We start from the raw sequence: 24,917 nt of genomic DNA, 5'->3' as shown, positions 1-24,917 counted from the left end.
GAACCGCCAGATGGTGTTGACGGTGTTGACGTTCACTTTTACGCGCCTAATTCATTGCGTATTTAATTATTCGCGGGTCCTGGCGGATTTTATTGCTAATGTCCATTATGGAAGAGTTTAATTAAGTTTGATATACAACTCGTCATCCCTTAACATTTTTTAGAACTCCCAGGAACAACGAAATCTTAATTCTGTAAGTAATTACATTTAACATATTTTAAATTTATTTTTACAAATACTTTATTAAACACTGTAAAGTGTAGTACATAGTATCACAACATCTGTAGTCTATATGTATTGTATACATAATAATTATTATATATTCAATTCATAAATGTGTATATAGAAAAGAGCATTTTAATTACTATGTGCTAAAATCCTGCTTATGACGCAATTTTATAAGCCTATTAACATAATTTATTTTGTATAACTAAACTATCATACTAAGTAAATACATGTAATCGTAAAAAGAATAACATACACATGTTGTAGATATAGTTTCTATATATGCTGCATTTTGAATATTCTTTTCTAGTATGTAAACTACATATTCAAATAGTTTTGTTACATGTTCACAGCCAACATCTAAAGTAAGAGTTCAAATATTATTATTCATCATTTTTATATTCAATGTGTCTGTATTTGTGATTTCAATCCTGTCGGTGATAAATCATATTTAAACGCACTTGTACATTATGTACATCAAACAGCAGTACACAAAACATTATAAAGCGATGCTTAATAATTTTATAAATGTTTAAATATTGTTGTTGTTGACAATACTATGTGTTTGTAAAAAATAATTAGCTTATGTTTTTCGGGCAATTTCGATTTATTTATGTTCTTATAATATGTATTCGTTTCTTTCTAATTATACATATCCTATACTTGAAACATATTACACTTTCATTTGCGATTGTTTTCATACAAAAGATTCGCGACTTCCTTTGTAGTCCTTCCAACTGTACGAACTTTGGCACTAATTTTATTTGCCATGTTTGGGAATTACTTTAACTTGGACATCGATTATTCATTCATTATAATTTAAAAATGCATATACAATTACAAATTATAATATAAAAGTATGGATCTTAATATCATCATACACTAAGTGTCCTGCACCTTTAATGGAAATGTGATTGTATATGTCAGCAAAATCAATTTGCCGAACGACAAATTAAGTTCTATGCCCAAATAATTGTGTTGTAATTATAACTGATTGCTCTCACGAAATTAGTGCAAAATGCATTCAAATATAACGATTTAATATCGTATAAAATTTATGATTAATGTCTATTAAGAGATTAGTATTTTCAATACACTAAATTTTTGCTGTAAAAATGTTAATTTATTGTCACAGTATCAGTGCAAAAATTTTATATAAATATAGTGTTTCTAACAAAAAGTACGATTCCTTAAACTTTGTTTATCATTTAATAGGTTTCTCAATTATTACATTTGAATGCACAATACATACGTAATAGATGTAAGTTGTTATTTGAGTGTATCCAATCCGACAGCATTTCAACATAAATATTTTCTCTAGTAATTATTACAAGCCAGGACCTCCACTAAATAGTAAATAATAACAACTAAAAACAGCAAATTTACATAAATAATCGTTACCTTTTTTCTGTGTAATGAACAATTTAAGTCGACCACAAAAACTTAGTACAACCAATAAATGTACATATATCTGAACATGGCACACACATACACGCACACGCACGCACATACAAGCTGTTTATTCAAGAATTTAAATATTCATCTAATCTGGCATTAATGACAACCAAATAGGAAAAAATAATTTAAAAATAAATAGTAAAATTTAAGATATATATCGATTACAAAGTGAATGTAACGCTGAGTTGTATTCATTCTCATGTTAATGTATTTTAGAGAAATAATATACATTGATAAAAAGTTGATTCCATAATGATTGAGAAGAATTTATACTAATAAATAAAGGCAGCTGATACTGGGAATACCTTTATAAGTTAACGACAGGTAATATTGTATTAGACATAATAGTCTGCACAGATTATAAGCCTTTCAAATGAATACATTTATCAGTTGAACATACAGTATATTATATTTAGGAAGGTAAATTTGTTTACCAATATATAAGTTAGTCTTTACAAATGTCTCCCAACCAAACCTGGCAAGGCGACGCGTGTGTGCAGTGGTAGTGGTCCCGGTATAACTTCTCCCATCACAGTTCCCAGCTGCCCCACAAAGTATTAAACACATCAAGAATCCATCTCTCGGTTCTTACATATTATTTAGTGGTATACGAAATACAACTATTAAGCTTATGATCAATTTTGTGTAAATTAAAATTACTAATTAAAATCATTCTTGAAAAGTTATACATAACATATACAGAGAATTAAACAAACATTTGGATAGAAACTTCTTTCAACAAAAATATGATTAGAAATACCCTATCAAACAAGGAGGCAGGTTTGGTTTGCAGTTCACATTATCCCGCTCTTCTTTTTAAATTTCAAGTATCGTTTGAACTGCTTAAAATAATGAAGTACAAGTAATTGTATTTCAATTAACTGAAATCTATATTGTAATTTTTAAAGTTACGAAAGGCAATTCGTACTTTACTTCCTCCTTGTTATTGACTTTCAGTACAGCAATACTTACATCAAAATTTTTGTTGCTAATGCTTTTTTTATCTTGTACAAAATACTGAACGATATGTTTGAAAGAAAACAAATGCCAGAAATATATGATCAACGTTTACAAAAACTGTAGTATAGCAGCAATATTGTTTGACACCAAGAATGCATATGCACATACCTAGGTCATTTTTTCTCGCTAAGTATTATTTGAGGTATTAGTTACAATGTACCAGAAAACATACATATACATCTTGTATCATTTTAAGAAATTCAAACTTATCTAGTAACAGAATAATTACATCTATTAGAAATTAAATACACTGAATCAGGATTTATGAAAAGTAACAAGATAATGTTAAATGATAAAAATGTTTATGGCATGTTGGGAAAATATGAATACCGCTTAATACTTAAAACATAATTGGAGCCAAATCTTCAAAAATGTATACAACTCATTATCAATAAAGTATGTTAAATTCACTTTTATAAATGTGTTCTGTTTGGGGGGCTCCTTACTTGTGTCTGTGGAGAAACCAAATAGACATAAGCAATACAAACAAAACAAAGAAAAAAAAACAAGAAGAACTAGGAAGATAGGTAGTAGTATGATAAAAAATAATTTATACATAACTAAAAAGGCTATTTTAACTGTACAAATATAAGACATTTGTCGCTAGCGGAATAAATTGCTTGCCGATTGCACCATAATGTGAAAGATGTTAAATGAAACTTCGATAATTCTAATACAACTTGTCATAAAATTGTATATTTTAAATAAAATATGGTATGTAACACTTAGTTATACCGATGTGTGCATTATGCTGCTTGCAGTGTCATGTAAGGAACACCTAAAGAGTTGTATATGGTAATTGTACAGTGAGAATTTTTCTTTAATAATACAAAGAACGCAGAAGAAACGGAATAACTTTTCTCTATAGAAATGATTTGTTACTAACAGCGTAAGTAATGTGCAAGCGGCAAATTTTAAAGAGCATTCTTAATGTAAAAATTAATGGCTGGAAAGTGATTTGGTTTCTCATTACTCATGCAATAACATTCAGTAAAAGATAGATTTGAACTAGAACCTTTGCCAGTACAACTATATAGGTACGATAGACGAAATGTGGAAAATGTAAAAGAGAACTAAAAACTGTAGGGATCAATATCTACACCCTCAACCTGTTAATAACATCTGTGGTTACTAAAGTAGAAAGCTCACAGATTCACTGAATACTGAAAATTATGTTTAATGTTCAGTTATTAATATCCCTAAGATGTTTGGCAATTTCATGTAACTTTTTATTGTACATTCTGCCTGTATTAGATCCCTCCTTATAATTGTTCTACTTTCAAAGAAATCACAATATATATATACACAGTCGAAAAATTTGTTGTTAGGTACTATATGTATATCCCCTCTGATTTTTGTAAACTGCATTCATGCTAAAATACATCACATTATCACGCCAACAAGGTCTTAGAGCAGTGACAACAAATAAATAATTTTTGCGCCAACATTATCTTTTCACCTTATCGCTAACATTTCAAAAAAATACAATCGGCATAATGTTTCAGTAACATTTCCTAATAATTTAAACAAAATATAACGTATAAACATATGCTGTGAATTGAATACGATAAAATGAATAACCATTAAATGGTTTTCTAAATAAAGGAATTCACGTAACGTTTTTCTTTTTTATCTGTATAAAATTATGGAAATATTAGCTAATAATGCATATCTTATTTCACAGCAACATAAAAAAACTTGAAGTGAAAGTATCATCGAAAACGTTCCGTACGAAGTGATTACTGTTAGTTGTTTCTTCTACCCCAGAAGTACGTATTACAAAGTCTTTAAAAATAATCTTCTCAAAATACTATTTTCAATGGTTTCTGTCCCATTACAATGTTCGTAACGGAATAAATCCTTCCATTCCAATGATTCTTAGGTCTTCATCATCATCATCGTCATCATCATCATTTCTTTTTCTCTAAAAAAATCGGTAAGAGCGCGATCAAATGTAGACTCGAGATATTGCTTTAAATTGGTAAAGAAAAAGCTGGACAAAAACACAAGTTCTCGGCGCTTAAGTTGAATGAACAGAAACACCAGTTTAACATTTAACGGGTATAGCTATATCAGCAGACATTAAACATAATTTTCAAATTAAGAGCGTAATAGTAAAATTAAATTCTATGCAGAAACCATAAATAAAACGTGTCATTTCGTATCGAACTAGTCTATGTTACGTGAACGAGGAAGTGTTAAGCTGTAGAGTATCGCACATACTGATCTTTGAATAAATTCTAACTCAATAATTCTTCATGTGTTTATTAAAGGTAATATCAGTGACTAGAATAGTTGCATACATTTACTGTACTTGTAAAATAACTTCAGCGAGAACACTATATGCCTATACAGTGGCATTTCAACTTCAGCATATTTTATAACTAATTTATATTCCATCAGTGTAGAAATATTGTTGGTATTGTTAATAACCCATAAAACCTAATTACGATAAACAGCGATACATAATAATATTTTCTTGTTGTGAACAAAATTTACACACGAACATTCTATTCCATTGGCAATTAATATATACATATATGTATATGTATATTGGCTATACATAAATAACATTTTACAATTGCATATTATGTACGCTATTTAATCGGTCACGTGTATATCATTGCCTTTCTACAGTGAAGATAAATGAGTTTCTCATGCATATCAACACATTTTATATGAAAGAATTTGGCATAAGCAATTATCTATCAAGTTAGAAAAGCATAGTTGGGGTTAGTGAATTCAATATTAACTGCCATAAATATTCAGAGGAAGCTTGAGTCGTTAAATAGAAACGAAAGAGTTATCCTAAACACTGAACTTGTACTTTCATATAAAATGGAAAGACTATGTTGTACATGTGTTTTCAAGACTGTTCATATGTAAATGGTATGACAAAGAGATAATTTAAAGTGGTGTGTAAAATATAATTACAGGAGAATCAGCTACAAATGATGGACTCATTTGGAACAATGTACAAAATATTTTCATGTACGAATATCAGTTTTGTACAAAATCTAAATATTTTCATTGAAATACATTTATTTCTACCTTCTGTGTAAGTTAAGAATTACATAAGGTTCGTCTGGATTAGTGGCATCTGTGTTGTTAGGTTGATAGCACGGATTAATAGTGTAATTGAGATTAGGTTGATGAAAACTCACCGGTTGAACACTAGTCCTTCGTCGTTCCATTTCACGATCTTCGAGGCAAAAATCAGAATCTGAATCTGCTTTTCTAATAGCTTCGTCCTATAATACAAAAACTACGGTGTCGAGTACTGTGACATAACAGTTTGATTGAAAAAAAAAAGAAAACATTTATTCTATACCTGTGTCATTTGTTGTGTTGTCGTAAGAATCCTGGCTAGAGGACCACAACACACAGGTAGTGTCTCCAGTAATGTAGGCCTGGAGTGAGTTAGAAGTGGCTTCATATAGCGAGTATCAAAATCGCCCCAGATTCTGGCAAGTAATGCTTTTTCATTAGGTTTCGCACCACTGCCTGGTAACGATCCATCCTGTATAGAATTATACTGTGAAATGTGAAGGACATTTCGATTATCCATCCTGTATGATCATGATATCTTCATCGAACGCAATTAAATATACAATTATAATTATCGAAGACATTTAAAAAATCATTAATCTCGGATGAAACAATTTAAACCACATAAAAAAATAATTAAAGTATGCATATAGTAGTTTCAGAAAATATTAATATTAATCAAAGTTTCTGTGTAACAATATATTCAGTGTTATTAGGTATTAATGAACATGCTTAATTGTTCATCATTTACATCAGTGTACCCTGTTAATTATGTTTGCATATGTTTTGTTAATGAATATAAATATATGTATATATATATATAAATATTTTGTATGCTACCAATCATCAACATACAGAATGGATAACAAAAACGATACTAAAAGAAATATTTAAGCGCATGCTGTTACGAAATTAAACTGATACTCGATGAAAATAAAATCATAACTTTAAATATAAAGCCCATGGTTTTAGCAACACTGCATTACATGATGCAATTAATTTAACTTTTACACCGATAAGTATAGGAAAAAAAATTAACATAAGCGTCCGTAAAATTGTTAATATTGTGATTAAAATAATTTTTCAGTGAGCTAAATCTAGCAAAAGAATAATTAAGCTAAATTAATTACGAAAGTTTATCTGTAAATATGAAATGTTAAAGCACTCTGATAATGTCCAAAACGTTCTTTCTTTTATAATATACACCACTATTATGTTGCTTCATCATTGGTGGTCACTGCAGACATTTTAATAAGATAATTTTTACTAAATTTTCTGTTTAAGTTTCGTTATTTTGAATATCTATTAACGACAGAAAGCAACTCCTATAATACCAGTCATAATGCACAAAACTAGTAATTTACATTCTATACAATTGCGTAAGAAAATATAAAATGTGCTACAAAAAAATAAATACAAAAAATTGATCATTTTTACTATACAAAACTTCGAATATACAAATTGTTTGTGACCACGCGATTAATATAATTCAATTCTTGAATTGATGAGAAAACATACCGGAGGACTTCTCTCCCTACGCATGTCCAGATCGCCAAAGCCACCTTCGCCACCAGACTATTAAAATTAGCAAGTTATAATTCCAGTATTTAAGATCAATTATCAAGCGTAATTATGTAGAGTTAATAAAGCATTCTTACACATTTCATTATAATGTAATAGACATGCTGGATCTTTGAAAATGTTAAGTTCTAGTGCAAACTATAATATTAGTAGTTTTTGTGCATCAGTAACCCAATATTATATAAGTGTAACTATAAAAAATAATGTTAGTAAATATACTCTTCTCAAATAATTAATGACTACGGAAAGTACAATCTCTGGAATGTTTCATTGTAAATTAATGACATTAAAAATGCAGACCATCATACTTCAGAGATACCTGGGTATAATGGGTGACAAAAAAAATAGTAGTATACGAATAATGTGATGTAAAGCATTCATGCGTGAATACCTTTGCATAAAAATCCTTCTAAAGAAAACACTGTTATACTCCAGAGTTTTAAATCAATGTGCACAAATTAAATAAGTATGTGTACATTACAAATATAGGTGATCCAGAAATATCAATGATCGAAGCAGTTTTTTCTTTGAATTCTTTATAATTACGATTACTTAATATCGGAAGAATTTGTTTTCATTAAGTTCATCGCGATGAACTTAAACATATTTGGAATTAAAATTACAAATTTATAATAAAATATGTATTGACACAGTACTTATTAGTATCAAATACGTAAAATTAAATATCTATATGAATATTAAAGTACATTTTTGTATCTACTGAGATGCTTTCTGACATTACAGACTAGATTTTTACGTAGTCATTCCACGCCAAGCGAATCACTCTTGTACACGATGTTTGGGATTTCGCATACATTGTGTACAAAAGTAATCCACATGGCGTGGAATGATCCGTAAAGTATTTCAAAGTTAAACAATCTTATTAAAATTTTTCTCTCGACAGTCATTTGAATTTACTGAGGAAGAATAAGATACAGATTTTGTGCTATTGTTTTTTTTTCGTATTGTGTGAAACAGATAAAGCTCTGCTACATCTACGTAATGTGTTATTCCAAAGAAATAGAGATAATTATCAGCTAAAAAACATTTACTAAAGTTACTAAAAAAAATACTTTAAACTGAATACTAACAACATACAAGCTAATACTCGTTTTTCTTCTTTCGTAGAGCTATTAGTAAAATCACTTTTATTTACATCGATAATTTATGAGAACCAAACCTAGCACGCAAATTATGTTAGTGCAAATTCAATCTTATATTACTTCAGTGAAATCAGTGCGAAATAACTTTAATGCAATACTGCAAAAAATAAAACTAAAATACTCACACTGCGCATTCCATTGTGTGATAATCCTTCTATTTCTTCATCTACTCCAACTCTGGAACGTAGTCGGTTTGAATATAACCACTATTAAGTAATCAGACATGTACAAATAATTATTAAAAGTAACAGTAAGTAAACTCACGGTATATTAAACCAGCTTAAAAATTGAGTGGTTGCTCCACCTTGGAAAATGACTGTCAGAATTACAATTAAGCTTGTTGTTGTTAACATAGCTTGTCGAGCATCTGACACGGTATTTCTGATGGCTAAAGCGAAGCTCATAGCTCCTCGTAATCCAGCGAAGAACAACATATGCTGATAATTCAGCGATATTTTCGGCTTCCGTGCCAAATTTAATATGAATGATAACGGATATACATTCGCTGCGCGGCCTAATAATGCGCATAGCTTTAAAAAACGAAGTCAAGGATTTTATTTCAAGAACGTAGATTGTGAAAGTATTCCAAGCTATTAGTATCGAGACTAATGCAACGATTTAAGGATACAAATCCTGCAAAAATAAATCCTGGATCAAAGTGATGTTTCGGGAATGTAAACATCGAAACACCAATATAACTGAATATAAAATTTTCAGCTAAAAAGTTCAGAAGTTCAAACAGTTGTTTCGTTCGTTGACGCGAGTCTGGGCTTAAATTGTTATAAGTATAATGTGCTTGACATATACCACAGAATAAGACGGCAACCACGCCTATATAAAAGAAAAAAAATATTTAAATTAACAGTGACATTACTAAAAAAAATAAGTTTCGTTCATACACTATTTCTTACTGTATTAATTTCTGTTACCTGTAAGGTCAGACGCCTCAGCAATCAAAAAAGTACTATACGACATTAACACAAATAATGCCGACTCTAGTAGAGGAAAATCTCTGACTCTGGTGAATTTAGTTAACAACGCTGTAATGCAGCCCATTGTAGCACCAATAAATAAAGATAGACTGAATATTCCGACAAAATCGCCAAATGCTTGGAAAAATGCTACAGTTTCAAATCCACCAGAACCTGACTGATAACGTTCTCCATAATTCTGTATAGAACTGCAGCAGAATGTGCATTATTGTTTACAAATATTATTGCATGTAAGTTTAATTGTAAAAGATTTCAATGCTTTCTTGTACTTACCCGCTAAGTACGATTGCAACTGCATCATTTAAAACACTTTCTCCGAATACCAAAGCATACAAATTCACATCTACATGTAAATCATTAAAAATAGAAATTATTGTCAACGGATCCGTAGGAGATATTAATGCTCCGAAATATAAAGTATCCAAAAATGTGAATGACGCAGAAAGGTGTGGTATTAATTGTACAAAGGCATACATCAAAGCCCTGAAAAAGTAAACGAAAAAATAACAAATATGTCCATAAGTGAAATATACAAAGAAAAATGTATCTAAGTGTATTCGTTGGGCAAATATTTTTCCATCCTGTCTACCGACAATGAAAAAAATAAGAGATAAGCTCAATCTAAATGACCTATGGACACCCAATTATCACAAGTATTACTCATTATAAAAGCTTTGCTATAACAAGAAAATACATGTTTACATATTAGGTCCGATATATTTATCATAAATAACAAGCACATACCCAATAACAAATGCTGAAATTGTTGTTCCAATTAAAGCATACATAAGGATTGCTCCTAAATTTCTAAAAAAGTATTTCTGAAATCAAAAATTTACAGAACCAATTATACCAAGTATTTGTGACAAATAAAATAGTACAACATATAGTGACAATACTTGCCCGCTTCAAGCTGTAGCCAGCGTGAAAAATGATTGGTGGTAAAATAATATTAAAAAATATTTCAGGATCAAAGGTGGCCTGTAATAATTGAATTACTTTCTAAAAATATATTCAACAACATTGAGTCAGACACTTTTAATAAATTGTTTTACTATGCTACCTTTAGATCAATTTCATTATCTTGTTTATAAATTTCTCCTCGGAAGGAATAAGCAAACGTTTTGTTCTTAATAACACCACCTCCTTTATCTTCTGGAAAACGTAACCATAGCGTATCAGGAGGAACTGATTGGTTGTATTTACTACTGTTGTCTGGCACAACAGGCATATGGAGAATGGTGCTGTTTGTTCTAAAGCCATAACGAATTATTGCTCCTATAATTAATCCTGAAATTCATTCATACAAATTCATATAATAAAAATTAATTTAAAATTATTTCAAAGTATTTAGAACACTTATTTAACAATTTCATTTACAGAGGTATGTGTCCCTGAATATTTACATAACTGGAATTTCCATTACATAATTTTCCTATGGTCTATTAATATATGTCATCCATAGAAGTGCATACAATTAAAATTTCTATTACCGATGATAGTGATGATTGATAATCATGTAAATATTTAGCTTTCATATAAATATTCTGCAGTATATAATGTTTGACTTCTTTTACTTTTTTAAAAGTACACTTCATACACCTTCCCATTTGATAAGATTTCATTTTAAAAAAATATGTTAATACTAAAATCTCTAAAAAAGGATTTTATAAAAATTATCTTGTACTGGATTCTTCAAATGAAGTAAAAAACAATTTCAACCTGTATAAACGATTGTATATCTATAAAGGCGATTAAAAATTTATATTGCATTTTTACAGTATAAAATGCGTGCTTTAAATAAAAAAGAATTTACCATATTCGTATGTACATACAACTACGAAGAAACGAATGTATTTTTATAGCTACAATTGAAAGCTAAAATAAAAACTTGCACAATACACGACAATTAATGATTATACACGTAAACAGCAGTTATAGCAGACGACTTACCGTAAATGACAGCTAGACCAGTTTCATGGAGGAACCTGAGTCGACGATGCTTAAATGTCCATATTGTTAAAACAGTTAATATTAATAGAAATGTATATAATAGGAGATTCAAACTATCGAGTCTGTGCAACAACTGTGCCTTAGCATCTAATTCAATGTCTGTCGCGGCCCCGTTACATGATTTCAACAAGAAAATACATAAAATTACGAGGAGAAAAATTCGTGCACCACCTCCCACTGCCATCTTTACTTCACAACCATTTCCTAATCAAACTGTCAGTTCAGCAGTATGACCAACTGCGGTTAATGATGCAATCGGAAATACGATGGACATATAACTATACAGTAATAGAAATATTCATTTGTTTATAGAGGCAAAGTTATTAAAACTCTGTAGAATTGAATTTCATTATTTAGACTAAGATATTTGATGTACGTGCATATGCATGCGATATGAATAAGATGGATAATAATATGTATCACAAGGTATAATTTTGTAGGGTAAAATTAAATGTAAATTGAGCGACACCCGACACGTGCTTCACATTCTTGAGTAGTTCAAGATTATATGTTATTCAATGTTGTTATATGTATATGTCAAAAACACGTTGTGTTTGAAGAGTCACGTGTTTTACTGATAATCGTTTTAAATGTGCCGTTTAGAAGACACATGCTTGTAACATTTACTCTTTGGATTAGAGGAGAATATACGTAATCATAATTCATATTTTTTTACTACATAATCTATGTACATAGAAAACTCTTATAATTGATTTGGTGGTTATGGCATTTATTACGAACATGCGAGGTGTTTTGAAATTGTATAAGAAATTATTAACAAAATATCCATTGAGGGTACAAGCTATTCAAGCTGGTAAAAATAGTATAAAATATTTATTGTATGATTGTTATGTAGTTATTGTTCCCATTTATTCTTGTATTGTTAAATAAACAGGTACATTGATGGCACTGGGAGATCAGATTGCACAAAACTTAGTTGAACGAAAGAGAATTCAGGACTTAGATTTAGTACGAACAGCTCAGTTTGCAAGTATAGGTTTTTTTATTGCAGTGAGTACTCCCAATATTGAAATATTTAAAGTAATTGTTATATAAAATTTTATTCGCTCAAACTTATGTAACAGGGTCCAGTGACACGAACTTGGTATGAAATATTAGATAAACATATTGGTTCTAAAGGAGGAACTGTAGTATTTAAAAAAGTGTGCTATGATCAACTGCTTTTTGCACCAACATTTTTATTAGTTTTATTATCTGCAATTGGTTTTCTACAAGGGAATGATATACAAAATTTGAAAGTAAAATTAGGAAATGAATACACAGATATTTTGAAAAGTAATTATAAGGTAACATTCAATGCTGTGCACAATAAACCGAATCTTGTATGATATTCTACATATAGTTTAAAATTATTGGAGTAAAACATTTCTTTGCAGATTTGGCCTATGGTTCAGTTACTCAACTTTTATTATATACCTCTGCAGTATCAGGTTTTAATAGTGCAATCAGTAGCTCTATTATGGAATACCTACATTTCCTATAGGACCTGTCTAAGAACACACGAATAGGTATAAGAAATAATTAGAATCTTTTCAAGATGTGTAAATCATAGTTTATTTTTATAATACAAATATTCATGCTCTCAAATTTTACAATTTAAATATTCCACGTGGCAGAGCAATAAGAACTTATTTAAAAAAAAAATAAAAACAGACAATGACATTGACTATAAACAATATAATAATAGTGTTATAAAAAATAATGGACAAAGGAATTGAACTCAATTCATTTGTTTCCTATTCATCCATTATATGTAACGTGGCATAAAATAATTTTATTTTTCTATATTTCTCTGATATTAAGATACAAAATATATGTTTCTTTGTAATTTATTATTTCTGTATAACTATATAAACAAACTTTACAATGTGGTTGTATTCTTTATGATTGAAAGTATTAGCATCTTTACAAACGGTCACAGTTTTAATATTCTAAAAATTAAAATTATTCCTTGGAATGTAACTATTTATAAATTGCTGAACTGTTGAAAACAAACATCTAGCGTTAAGTATTTGTGCCAGAATATTGATCACTCATGCTAAGTATGTACAATATATGCAGTGTAGTAAAATAAATTAAAATCTCGCCATATTATCTAGTATCTATTTAAGTACATTACCATTAACAATTCATAGATAACGGAATTTTTTCTGCTTTTGCAACTGCTGCAGGTATAGTCTCATTAGTTTTCGACGATATACATGTTCCATGTAGCTCTGGACATGATATCTCATTCGATACAATCTTCTGTACCTTTTTTAATAAATCGTAGTTTATGCGTTGCGTTATTACAGAGTCATTTCTGCATTAAAATATACCATCGTAATAATTATAAAATAATCTAGTAAATTTTATATTTTACGCACACGTAAATAAAAAGAAACACTTACTTGTACTCTGGATGCGAAACAACTTCTTTCCTCAACCATGCAGCAGTTGTTAATAACTCTCCAGATGCTCTCTTTTGTATTAGTTTCATGTATGCTTGTACTGTACAGTGAGTATCAGCATCTACATCCATACTAGCCAAGTATGAATTTACTAACGGTATTAAACCAGGGAACACCCCATCCTGCGAATCAAGTAGCAAGTTTTAGTCTCCTTACCTCAGTTGTATGAGTTTATTTAACTCAATAAAGAAGAATTCTAATACCTTTCCATTGATAATTTCATCGACGGTATACTCTGTATATTCCGTTTGTTCATCATCTTGTTTTTTCGGATCCGATGTAATATCTCGGCGGAACCAAAATTTTTCAGTCTTGACCGCATCCCTCCTTTGCGCTCTGGCCATGTTTTTGTCGACTTTGCTGATTGGTATCAACAGATTTAATTTATAACTCAAAATAACCCTTGTAAGGAGTACAATAAAACAGACTATTGCGGCATTTTCGAAATCGGTGATTTGAACCTCGCACGGTCGAAATTCAACGCGCCATCCTATAGAAGAGTTCGGTGGAGGTGGTTTAAATCGCATTGTTTGCCAATTGGTAGACTGAATATTCTAAAAAAGTTACATATAATTTATGTAGAATAACGTATGGGCCATACCACGCGAAATCGGATACTTTTTGGAGCACCATTTCGGATTTTGTTCAAATTTGGATATGTTGTAGTCTTTAGCGTTATATAAACGTATCTAGAAGGATTTTTAAACATTTTTTAATTTGTTGATTTTACAGCTGTTTGAAATTTAGGGTCAACCTTTCTTCAACACATAAGAATACCAAAGAAAAATTATTTCAGTTACAAAAAAAATATTTTCTAACCATCTATTTTGCAATTGTTTAAAATGAATGCCCTATTTTTATATCGGGGAAGTATTTAATTTGGTATTCTTATGTCTCCACTGTAAGTACCCACAAAGCTCATTTTGATCAGTTGATTGGTTCAATAGTTACGATTTATTGAAAAAAGGTTGACCCTAAATTGCAAACAGCTGTAAAATCAACCATTTTTAAAATTTTCAAAAATCCTTCGAGATACGTTTATATATCACTAAAGACTACAACAGATCCAAATTTGAACAAAATTCGAAATGGTGCTCCAAAAAGTGTACGATTTCACGTGGAATGATTCGTATATGAAGTTAAAGCAACAATATTAATTAGTAAAGATAATGATAATTACTTCGAAGTGATCAGTATCTTCCTCGTCATTTTGATATACTTTCTCCGAAAACAGGGATACAGTGTCCCTAATAAATAAATGAGCTATGTGCTGTGCCAGTAACCTATCAATTCCATTATCCACAAGCTGTTTGTATACCTCGACGTCGTACGTTAAAGGCATGTCATTGTACTTTTCTCCTTGTTCGCTCAGATATGAGTCAATCGAATCATATCTAGACTTACTGATTCGAAATTTATTTTCGTTCAGTGGTTTCAAACCGCGTTCTTCCTGTGTTCTGCAGTCGACAGAACAAGATATAACATTCCACCGACAATCAACGTCGCTCACGTATCCTCGGTAAAATGGGCTAGCAGCGGTTAGAGCCAACTGTTGAATGTTAAACAAATGTTCTGTAACGTATGCGCGAAACAATATGCTAACTTAATGTGTTTTGTACCTCGAAAATACACATAAACCATACTGTTACATATTACTAACCATTATTGGGCATAAAGGTGTTAATTGATCGTACAACGTTCTGGCTTCCTCTATATTACAAGCTTGAAAAGTAAGTTGCAAACAGCAGCAGCCCATTCCAAAACCCATTGCATCCATGTAAATGTGATCTTCTTTTGCTGCACTACTAGATTTGTTCTCGCTTGAGGTACCAAAATTTTCTTTAAATGGACTTGGAACATTTTTATCCTTGTATACTGTAAAGAAGCATTTCATTTTAAACTTGAAATTCGTGAGTAATTTGTAAAGCACTGCAAACATGAAACTCTTACATTCAATAGATACATACCAGGAATGTTTATTGTGACTTTTTCACCGCGTCGTTGTCTTATATTCCTTGTTAATGTTTTAAATCGTGGGTGGCCTGGGTATATGGCTTCATCTGGGAAAAACAAACTTCTCGATGCACCAGAATTTGGAGTTGGTTGAGTGGTAGGATCTGTAAAATCGAGAGCCCCAGTTCTGTAAAAAAGATTGTAAGCTGTTACAGTATGTATTGTGTAATAGTTAATCTCTACTTTTACACACCTTGGAAAATTAGTCAAAGACATTAAAACTTCATTGGGCCGAAGTAATTTTGAAGCTTCTTGTCGTCTATACCTCATATTAGCTTCTACAACATTAAAATGAACTAATAATCCACCATATGGTTTTCCTGGTGTTCCTTCGAGCATATAAGCACCATATTCAGGTCTCCACAGTGATTTAATATTGCTATAAAAGAAATACATATTACTATAATATGATACTGTTAATTATCAGACAATTTAAAATACCACATAAATCTAACATTATAATATTTATGATAGATGTAATTATTTCTTCACTAATGCTGTAATATTTTTTTATTAATATTAGAGTTTTAATTTCCTCATTCAAAGAATAGAGATATTAAATAAAGCATACTTACTCTGGATCATTATGTTCTTTCTCATTTAAAGTTTCTAAGATTTCTCCAGCCCTTAAGCTGAGTTTTGCAGTTTTTGCCTCATCATCAAATTTAATAAGCATATACTCCACCTGTGTAAAGTAATTGATATAAGCATAATGTAAAAAATGGTATTTTATAGTTGTTTAGATAAAAGATATCTTGATAACATTGTAAAAATTTGATGACATATCAGTGGCATTAGATAGACAAACCAAAAGTGTTGACTCATGTTTCTAGAAGCATTATGGTATAATTGAAGAAATTCAAGGTCATTCTATATAATAGTTCACAAACTACAATTACTACCAGCATTCGTTGATTAACTCAATCAATATCATAGAAAAACAATGTAGTGTAAGCACAAAGAAAAGAATATGATGCTTGTACAAAAATAATAAATATACGAATCAATACAAATTAATGCAAAATATAAATAAGCTGCATCAAGTAACTTCTAACCAAATGATTAAACTACATTATTATAATTACTGATAAACAATACTTACCATGTACAAATTCAATGTTTTTTTTCATTATATCACGAAATATGTATTAATAATATATATTAAACAATGTTGTGAAACTTTTACACATGCTACCGACTGTAAAAGATGTACATGATAACGTATTTCAAAATTACTTGGAGTATTCAACATTTCATGTAATGACATAGCAAAACTAGTTTCTAAGCATGGTATGAGTCAGAAAAATCGAAAAATGGATATTACCTCATCACCCCACTTGAGCACATCACCCTGTCGATCTCTAAGCCTCTTGTACAAGTTAATGAATTGAATAATTCCATGTTTTCGAACATGATCGGCGAGGTTCTTCGTTTCCTCCCAATTTAAAGGATTCCCTTCGGATAGTAAACCCATATTCGTAGAGGTTAGTCAGTACAAGAGTTTTAAAAACTTTATGCTTAAAACAGAATTCCACCGCGCAAAATCGGGCCAATCCGACTTGTGCTGAGTTACACCGAGGCAGTCTCACGCGTGCTTAAGAAATCATGCAGAAATTTCACAGTGAAATAAAACACAGTACTACCGACGCTTTATATACCAACTACTCTTCTACGAACTATCCCGTCACTTTCAAAGGTATATAAATACAAGGCAACCATACTCTCCTACCACCACGTTGGGTACGTTACAATCATTCTAAGATATCAGTCTGAAAAACTGATAACTCATCTTAACGTGATAAAAAATATGCAATCAAATGACTATATATATTTTCCATCCTTTAAACTTACCAATTCTATTTTCAATTTTGTGTCCGGTATGCTTTTTTATGTGAAATACGGGAAATTAAACAAAATATCAGTCATTATTATATTGAACAATACTTTTCGTTTTAAACATAAATGAAGAGTCAGAATTTAAAAAATCTTTAATTCGAAAAATAGAAATATTTTTTACAATTGTTGAATACATGAACGATCTGCTACAACTGACAGCTGTAGTAACTGTGATATTGATTACGTTTTAGCAAGCAAACTTCCAAAAATGACTTCATACTTTTATCACTTTAACACTAAGCAAAAAGTATCAATTTTTAAAATTCCAGAACAGTTATCGTTAATAACAGATGGTAATCGGTGACGTATACTCCTAATGGAAGAGATACACTATTATAATCCACTGTAATCATTACTATTCACATACTCGTGGTTATATCGGTGAATCAAAAAAATTGATAGCATTTATAGTACAAAGGATATTTGCATCTCACATATGTAGAATCATATGAACTGACTCTCAGTTCCAAGTTTTTTCAGTTTTAATTCAATGTTAGTGATTATTTAAATTTTAAATATATGAAAAAATATCAGCATTACAAATGCCAATTAAAATTTCTAGTTTTCCTATAAGGAAATTATGGAGTGACTTCAACTATTTTTGTATATTCTTGTTTACCTCAGTTTCGTATTTTGAAGTTTGCTGACCCGAAACATATACGTACGTACGGAGCATGTTATATCAGTTTCACCAATACTAAGTATGTATAAACAATACTCAATCGACTATTTTAAAAGTCTAGTCGCAAAGCATTCCCCTTACTTCTTCATACCCTTTCCATGTACCGAAATTTGATACGACAAATGCCGATCCATACATGCGAGTAATGAAGCAGGATTCTTTTTCAATCACTGCCTAATAATGATATAAAATAATTACCGTGAATTATCGGTCTTACCTTTTATTGTGGAATAAATAAGACTACCATAATTATACAAAAATTAGAGAACGATGTAACGATAAAAAAAAGTGTGACGGAGAAATAAAGTAATGTACAGCAGACATAGTATAAACTGTTTTTTTTTCTTTTATTATGATTGTTTACATTTTTAAAATCCAGTTTATAAAAACATGATCCGACAATGACCATGCACGGTCACGTTGAACAATACATACACATGTATGTATATATGCAGTTTAGTCAAATAAACCGAATCCCATGTCTTCATCTTCAGATTCGGTTTCTTCTTTCTTTTCTTCCTTCTTTTCGGCAGCAGGAGCTTCTGCGGCTGCAGCAACTGGAGCAACGACGGCAGCAGCTGCAGCGAATTTACTTGGATCCTATAAATATATCATTATACGTTAATTAATACATACATAAGTAGTTTAAGTACATTAACATACTTTATGCTTAATATCAGACTGCGATTTACACTATTATCAACAAAATATTCTAAAGTATCAGTGGGTTCTGCTATCTCTAGCGCTGACACAGTACATAGAATATTCAGACGTATACAGTTATCATCATATTGTATATTCATTAAAGTTAATTTTACTAAATGGCAAAGATAAACGTACTTTGATGTACTCCTTGATTGTAGCTGCTTCAGCAAACTCGATATCAGTAACAGCGGCAATAGCCAACAGATTCTTGAATCCATTAACAATGCTATGAGGAGCACTAGCCAGTGTGGGATAGCCAATAGCTAAACATACTGAAGCCAAATTTGCAACTCCACACATGAATTTCTCACGGAGATCTTCCGGCTTGATGTCCAGAATTTCAGGTGCAAAAATAGTACCGGAGTCATAAACTTGTTCCACAATCAAACCATATGAGAAAGGAGAAATGTTTAACATGTTCAGAAGTGTGGCTTCTGATGCACCCACTTTATCACCTGGTTTCAAAATGTGTACATCATTCTAAAACATAAAGAGTGATTAAATTGTACATCACACAAACATTATGTTAATAATACAAAATTAATTTCTGTAGAATTACAATTGTAAAATTAGCATCTGTATACATACCACAATTTCAATGGTACCCTTGGAAATTTTAGTAGGAATACTCAAAGCTTGGAAGAAAGATGTTTTCTCAGGACCAAGTCCAGTGTTCTGAGCTGGAATGATAACGCTCAATGGTGCAATAGCACCTGCTCTAGCTGGTGCTCTGACCTTATTCTCCAAAAGCTTATCCCTCACTTCGATTAAATCCCCACGTGTAAAAACGAAACCAACATTTCCACGAATATGTGGCAAGAGTTTTTCCAATGCAGCATTACGTTCGATATGACCACGAATAGCTTTTCTCATCATAGTGTTTTTTCCCATCAGTACAACAGCATTTCCACGAAGGGACATGCGAATTTGCTGCATTTGTTTAGAACCAACATTATCTGCACCCACAATGAAACATTTGGGATAGTCATCTAAAAGTTGCTACAAAGAAAATACAATGATATAGTATTGCAAATGCATTTCTAAATAATGCAAGTATATGAATCTATAACACTTACAACAAGTTTGGTGAAGTAATGTGACTTCCATGATGCCTTGTCCTCCCTACCCATCTTGAAGTGTGTGTAGAGATACCTAAGAGTTTAAGGACTAAAACAAAAACAGATTTATTAGAACAAGATTTATTGTCATTGTCATAATATTTATAATAGATATAACAATAATCAGATTGCATGTATGCGATTTATAATCATTATATCTGCACACAGATGGGTTCAGCTATTTCTAGCTTCTGTATGATACTCAGATATATCAGACGCGTTATTTTATCATCACGTAATTTCTATTTCATTTATTATCTATTTTAGCATTTTCATTAACCTAATTATTTTAAAATTTCGTAAGTTTCCCATATTTATATATAATAGTATACGTCGTCAACCAAGAAAATATCAAATTTTACAATTTTTCACATACTCCATAAAATTAATAATCTTGAATGCGTATGTGAACATATTTTAATTAATTAATCGTAACATAAATTTTAGAGACGCTACCACATGGTAAGCTAACCTTAGATACCTATTTACTTCAAATTTGATGAAAAGTATAAGAAATATTTCACATTTTCTGACTTATATTTATATATTGTGGTATGTATAATATTGTAAAATCATCATAAAATGCAGAAGATATGCGATTAGTGAATTTTTCAAATAAATGACAAGACAGATTTTACTCACCGTGGCAAGTTTGTGGGTACAATGAAGAAGAAAGAGGAAGTCGTTACTTCTTCATGGTACAGGGTGTGTATAGGTGTATAGTATCGACATGGACATAGGAAATACGTCATCGTACCGCGAAATTTTCTTAACTTTTAAGAAGTTCTCAATCGCAATATAATTTTATACCATATGTCATATGACATATTTGAGTCATGAAAAATACTTTCTTAATTAATGAGAATTCTGGAAGCATTTGCTGGTTACAATAAATGAATAAATTATTATAACAGAAAATAAATGATAAACCTTATGTATTTACATATTCTGTTTTGTACTTTATTTATTTGTTTCTTTTAAGTTATACATAATATACATATAAACTATTAATCTAAAAATATTGGCAAATTAAACTATAAGAAATAAAACATATCATAACTACAGAGAAATGTTATGATATGAAATAAAAAATAATTTCTAGAATAGAGAAATACTTTGCTTGTACAACTGGTGAGAAATCGTTATGCATTTGTGCGAAGAATGCATTCTTGTACATAAGTGTTCATAAATAGTATGCATGCAGAATAAATGTGTTAATTTTAAAATTTGATTTCTTCAAAAATATTTTGATTGTCTTCTGATTTACAGTGATAGAATCTCTTCAGCACATTTCTTTAGCATATTTAGCACAAAATCAATATCAGTTTTATTAAGAAGAGTGGAAATGCAGAGTCTTAAACTAGGCCTGGGTAACTCCTTTTCTGCTTCCAAATACACAGGTGTTATAATTGCTAAATTATTTTCTATACATTTTTCAGAGATTTTAGAAAGTAACTTTTCCTCTGTACTACGATCTAATTTGTCTTTCAAATATACATGTTTTACTGGAGATTCTGAGAAACTTGAACACTCAAGACAGTGAATGTCTTGTAGTCCATTATGTATAGCTATACAATTCTCCTTTAGCACCTCAAACATTTGTGGATTATTTTTCATAATGTCTAAGGAAGTAATAGCAGCAGTTGTCAAGAGAGGTGGTAGAGATGCAGAAAAACAATATCCAAGTCCAGATAAACGTTGATGTTCAATAACAAAAGATGTACCTACACAAAATCCACCAATAGATCCTACTGCCCATTCCAAAGATCCTAAAAGTTTCCCCAATAAGAATAAGTGAACATAACTATAATGTTATAAATATCTAATAGTACTACCTACCCATAATCATATCAATGTTGTCCCTAGGAATATTAAAATATTCTGTAATACCTTTTCCATGTGCTCCAATGGTACCAAATGATATTGATTCATCAATGAATATTCTTAATTTATATTTCTGACAAAGTGCAACTAAATCTGGCAATGGACAAATTTTCCCAGTATTCATATAAATACCTTCAACTATTAAAAAACGTTTGATCTTACTTGCCTTTTTATAATTTTTCTCATCAATTATTGCTTGTTTCTTTAATAAATCATGGAGATCATTTGCATCATTGTGCTTAAAATACTTAATATTAGCTTTAGATGCATCTAATCCTTTTTGTATGGCAAAATTTACTTTTTCATCTACAAATACAAGATCTTTGCGTTTACAATATGCTGCTATTGCAGATGCTATTGTACTAAATCCATATGAATATACTACAGCCTCTTCTGTGTCTGTATAATTTGCTAAACGTTCTTCTAATTCAAGGTGCACATCCACGGTACCATAGAATCCACGTGGACCACAAGATCCTACTCCATATTTTCTTACTGCTGCTATTGCTGTTTTCTCTATTTCATTGTTTTCTACTAAACCCAGATAATTATGTGTACCCAGATTCAGACAATCCTTTCCATTAACTATTATTATTTTGCCTGCTCTAGAAGTTACATATCTTGGATTTAAAGATGGATGAGATGTTTGTGGATTGTTTATAAGTGGTTCGGGATTCCATTCTGCAAGTTTCTTTGCAACTTCTTCTTCCGTTGGCACTCTATTATATCTGTTGTGCCGTCTCTTACCAATAAACCAAATGAGCCAGAAGACCAAAAATGCTCCTATCAATATATGATATTGAGGTATTGTGCTTAAAATGTCCATTGATTCAATAAATATAAATTTTGTGCTCATGTTTTTATTTATATGATATTTTGTGTACCCTGTTTCGATTTTCTTGTAAATTAATCAAATCGATCACTTCATATATTATGATATATTGTTTTTTGCCGCAAAGTTAAGCCTATATGTACATATATACTTGTGCGATGTGATTGCGGTAAAACTTAGTTTCAGAAAAACATCTTACGTATTTAAATTATATAAACTTATGATGCTAATTGTACTTTGAAAATATGTTAATGTTACAAAATACTACGAAACTTTAAACCTCATGGTAACGAATACTGATAAAGAAAATATTAGATAAAGTTATTTGTGACTCAGCGTAATTACTGCAGTCACTATTTTTGACCGCAAGACCAGATGGCAGCACCATGAAATATATACACGACAGTGCGGAACTTTCGAAATATTCCTTAAAATATTTTCTCAATATTTAATTTTTAAATTTATGCATACTTTGTAAATGTAGTACTTTGATTTTAATTTGACCATATTGGTGTAATTAAAACTTTCATGAATAAGTACCAGAATAAAATAGAAATGGTTGAAGTACTTGAAGGGTAATATATTTTATCGATTTATTCTTACAGAACAGCCTTTTCTTTTTCTGCTTTGATTGTAATGAAATTTTTAAAACACTATTACCGAGAAACGGTACATTTAGTTTGAAGGCAATGCACTTGAATGCAGGCGCATGTGCAGTCAACAATTCTAAGCTTTCATAATAACAAGAGCAGTACTTCCGGTATCCGGCAAACGCCCCAGTGTATGTAGCAATGTTGTCAGATTGAACTCTTTATCACTCGTGTATCGCGTTTATTGTGTTGTTGTGGAGTCAATTGTCACAAAGTGACACCTTATATGGTATTCAACTTCGGCGAGGTTTCATATCGGTGAGTGAGTATACATATTCTGCGTAATAGTGTAATAAAATATGCCACAGCCGCTAGGTACATATCAACATTTCTGAAAACATTTTACTATTTTATATGTTCCCGCAATTTACATTATTCATACTACAATATTGTATGTGTATATATGCAATGTTTGCAGTCTATTTATTAAATGTTTAAAGATACTGAAGTTGTAGTTCATCTAAATGAAAGATACAAGAGAGTTTGGTTATGGTCACGGTTATACTTGTGCAGTTTATGCCTCCTGCAGCGTTTCAACTGTGAGTCATACTATGCTGCACCTGACACTTGACACCTCGTAACATATCTCGATGCTTTACAATATTCAATAAATATATGTAATTTAAATAAGAATAATAGTGAAATTATCAAAATAGGTCTTTAAACATACCGTCGTAGAAACGAAGATCTTTATTTCCGTATTTTTCTGTTCACTAATAATATACACTTATTTGAGAGAAACAGTATTTTCAAACATAAATTTATAATAATTTAATCAAAGAATGTTGTGAGTGTAAAATATGAAAAAATATACGAACTTACAAATAAGAGCATTTGATATTTTTTGTTCAGAGTTAATTCTTTTTAATTATTTTTTAAGTTAGATCGTGTCATTAGAAGTTAGGAGAAATTAAAAATTTCGTGACTGAGATTTTTTACTATCAGGTTGGTTATATGATACGGTCCTGCGATCCTGACGCGAGATTAAAATTCCATCGTGAAAGCTGACGAAGTGAGTCCGTTATCATCATTCATCAGTTACACATCGAACGCATTAGTCTCCACATTTTGTGTAGTCATTTTTTGAACTCTTAGTTTTCTTTTAATAAGTTTTCTTGAAATGTCTGAAGTTCAAAAAGTTAAGGAGGATGATTCCCGAATGGTAC

General features: G+C 30.6%; 5 protein-coding genes across 7 annotated transcripts; 1 reads left to right on the top strand and 4 right to left on the bottom strand.

Moving 5' to 3' along the window:
- Window positions 1-4,537: 4,537 nt before the first annotated feature.
- Window positions 4,538-11,687, bottom strand: LOC107193474 (sodium/hydrogen exchanger 7). Of its 3 annotated transcripts, none has more exons than XM_015582922.1 (12): window positions 11,441-11,684; window positions 10,551-10,777; window positions 10,391-10,468; window positions 10,232-10,308; window positions 9,761-9,970; window positions 9,425-9,675; window positions 9,124-9,326; window positions 8,760-9,025; window positions 8,621-8,672; window positions 6,035-6,238; window positions 5,868-5,954; window positions 4,538-4,627 (listed from the first exon to the last, which is right to left on the bottom strand). In XM_015582922.1, the coding sequence occupies exons 1-12, from the start codon at window positions 11,682-11,684 to the stop codon at window positions 4,538-4,540; spliced, it is 1,989 nt and encodes a 662-aa protein (XP_015438408.1). The 3 variants fall into 3 exon arrangements, with proteins under 3 accessions (XP_015438408.1, XP_015438409.1, XP_015438407.1); XM_015582923.1 differs by lacking the exon at window positions 4,538-4,627 and adding an exon at window positions 7,270-7,326 and having other exon boundaries at window positions 5,704-5,954; window positions 11,441-11,687; XM_015582921.1 differs by lacking the exon at window positions 4,538-4,627 and having other exon boundaries at window positions 5,704-5,954.
- A 459-nt stretch (window positions 11,688-12,146) lies between these two features.
- Window positions 12,147-13,045, top strand: LOC107193589 (protein Mpv17). The gene is made up of 4 exons (XM_015583063.1): window positions 12,147-12,314; window positions 12,396-12,511; window positions 12,586-12,807; window positions 12,898-13,045. Exons 1-4 carry the CDS (start codon window positions 12,224-12,226, stop codon window positions 13,027-13,029), a joined length of 561 nt encoding a protein of 186 aa, XP_015438549.1. The 5' UTR covers window positions 12,147-12,223; the 3' UTR covers window positions 13,030-13,045.
- Window positions 13,046-13,395: 350 nt separating this feature from the next.
- LOC107193504 (glutamate--cysteine ligase catalytic subunit) lies at window positions 13,396-17,705 on the bottom strand. Its single transcript, XM_015582964.1, has 9 exons — window positions 17,309-17,705; window positions 16,560-16,669; window positions 16,178-16,363; window positions 15,939-16,111; window positions 15,632-15,846; window positions 15,152-15,520; window positions 14,175-14,525; window positions 13,912-14,093; window positions 13,396-13,823 (listed from the first exon to the last, which is right to left on the bottom strand). Exons 1-9 carry the CDS (start codon window positions 17,456-17,458, stop codon window positions 13,643-13,645), a joined length of 1,917 nt encoding a protein of 638 aa, XP_015438450.1. The 5' UTR covers window positions 17,459-17,705; the 3' UTR covers window positions 13,396-13,642.
- Window positions 17,706-18,893: 1,188 nt separating this feature from the next.
- LOC107193476 (60S acidic ribosomal protein P0) lies at window positions 18,894-21,084 on the bottom strand. Its single transcript, XM_015582927.1, has 5 exons — window positions 21,028-21,084; window positions 20,344-20,434; window positions 19,856-20,266; window positions 19,403-19,747; window positions 18,894-19,162 (listed from the first exon to the last, which is right to left on the bottom strand). The coding sequence occupies exons 2-5, from the start codon at window positions 20,395-20,397 to the stop codon at window positions 19,019-19,021; spliced, it is 954 nt and encodes a 317-aa protein (XP_015438413.1). The 5' UTR covers window positions 20,398-20,434; window positions 21,028-21,084; the 3' UTR covers window positions 18,894-19,018.
- A 346-nt stretch (window positions 21,085-21,430) lies between these two features.
- On the bottom strand, window positions 21,431-23,360 carry LOC107193543 (serine palmitoyltransferase 1). Its single transcript, XM_015583010.1, has 2 exons — window positions 22,225-23,360; window positions 21,431-22,154 (listed from the first exon to the last, which is right to left on the bottom strand). The coding sequence occupies exons 1-2, from the start codon at window positions 23,123-23,125 to the stop codon at window positions 21,649-21,651; spliced, it is 1,407 nt and encodes a 468-aa protein (XP_015438496.1). The 5' UTR covers window positions 23,126-23,360; the 3' UTR covers window positions 21,431-21,648.
- Between the last annotated feature and the right edge of the window lie 1,557 nt (window positions 23,361-24,917).

The sequence above is a fragment of the Dufourea novaeangliae genome, unplaced genomic scaffold, assembly GCF_001272555.1.
Source record: "Dufourea novaeangliae isolate 0120121106 unplaced genomic scaffold, ASM127255v1 scaffold6, whole genome shotgun sequence".
Lineage (NCBI taxonomy): Eukaryota > Metazoa > Arthropoda > Insecta > Hymenoptera > Halictidae > Dufourea > Dufourea novaeangliae.
This window is presented reverse-complemented; position numbering and strand designations above follow the sequence as displayed.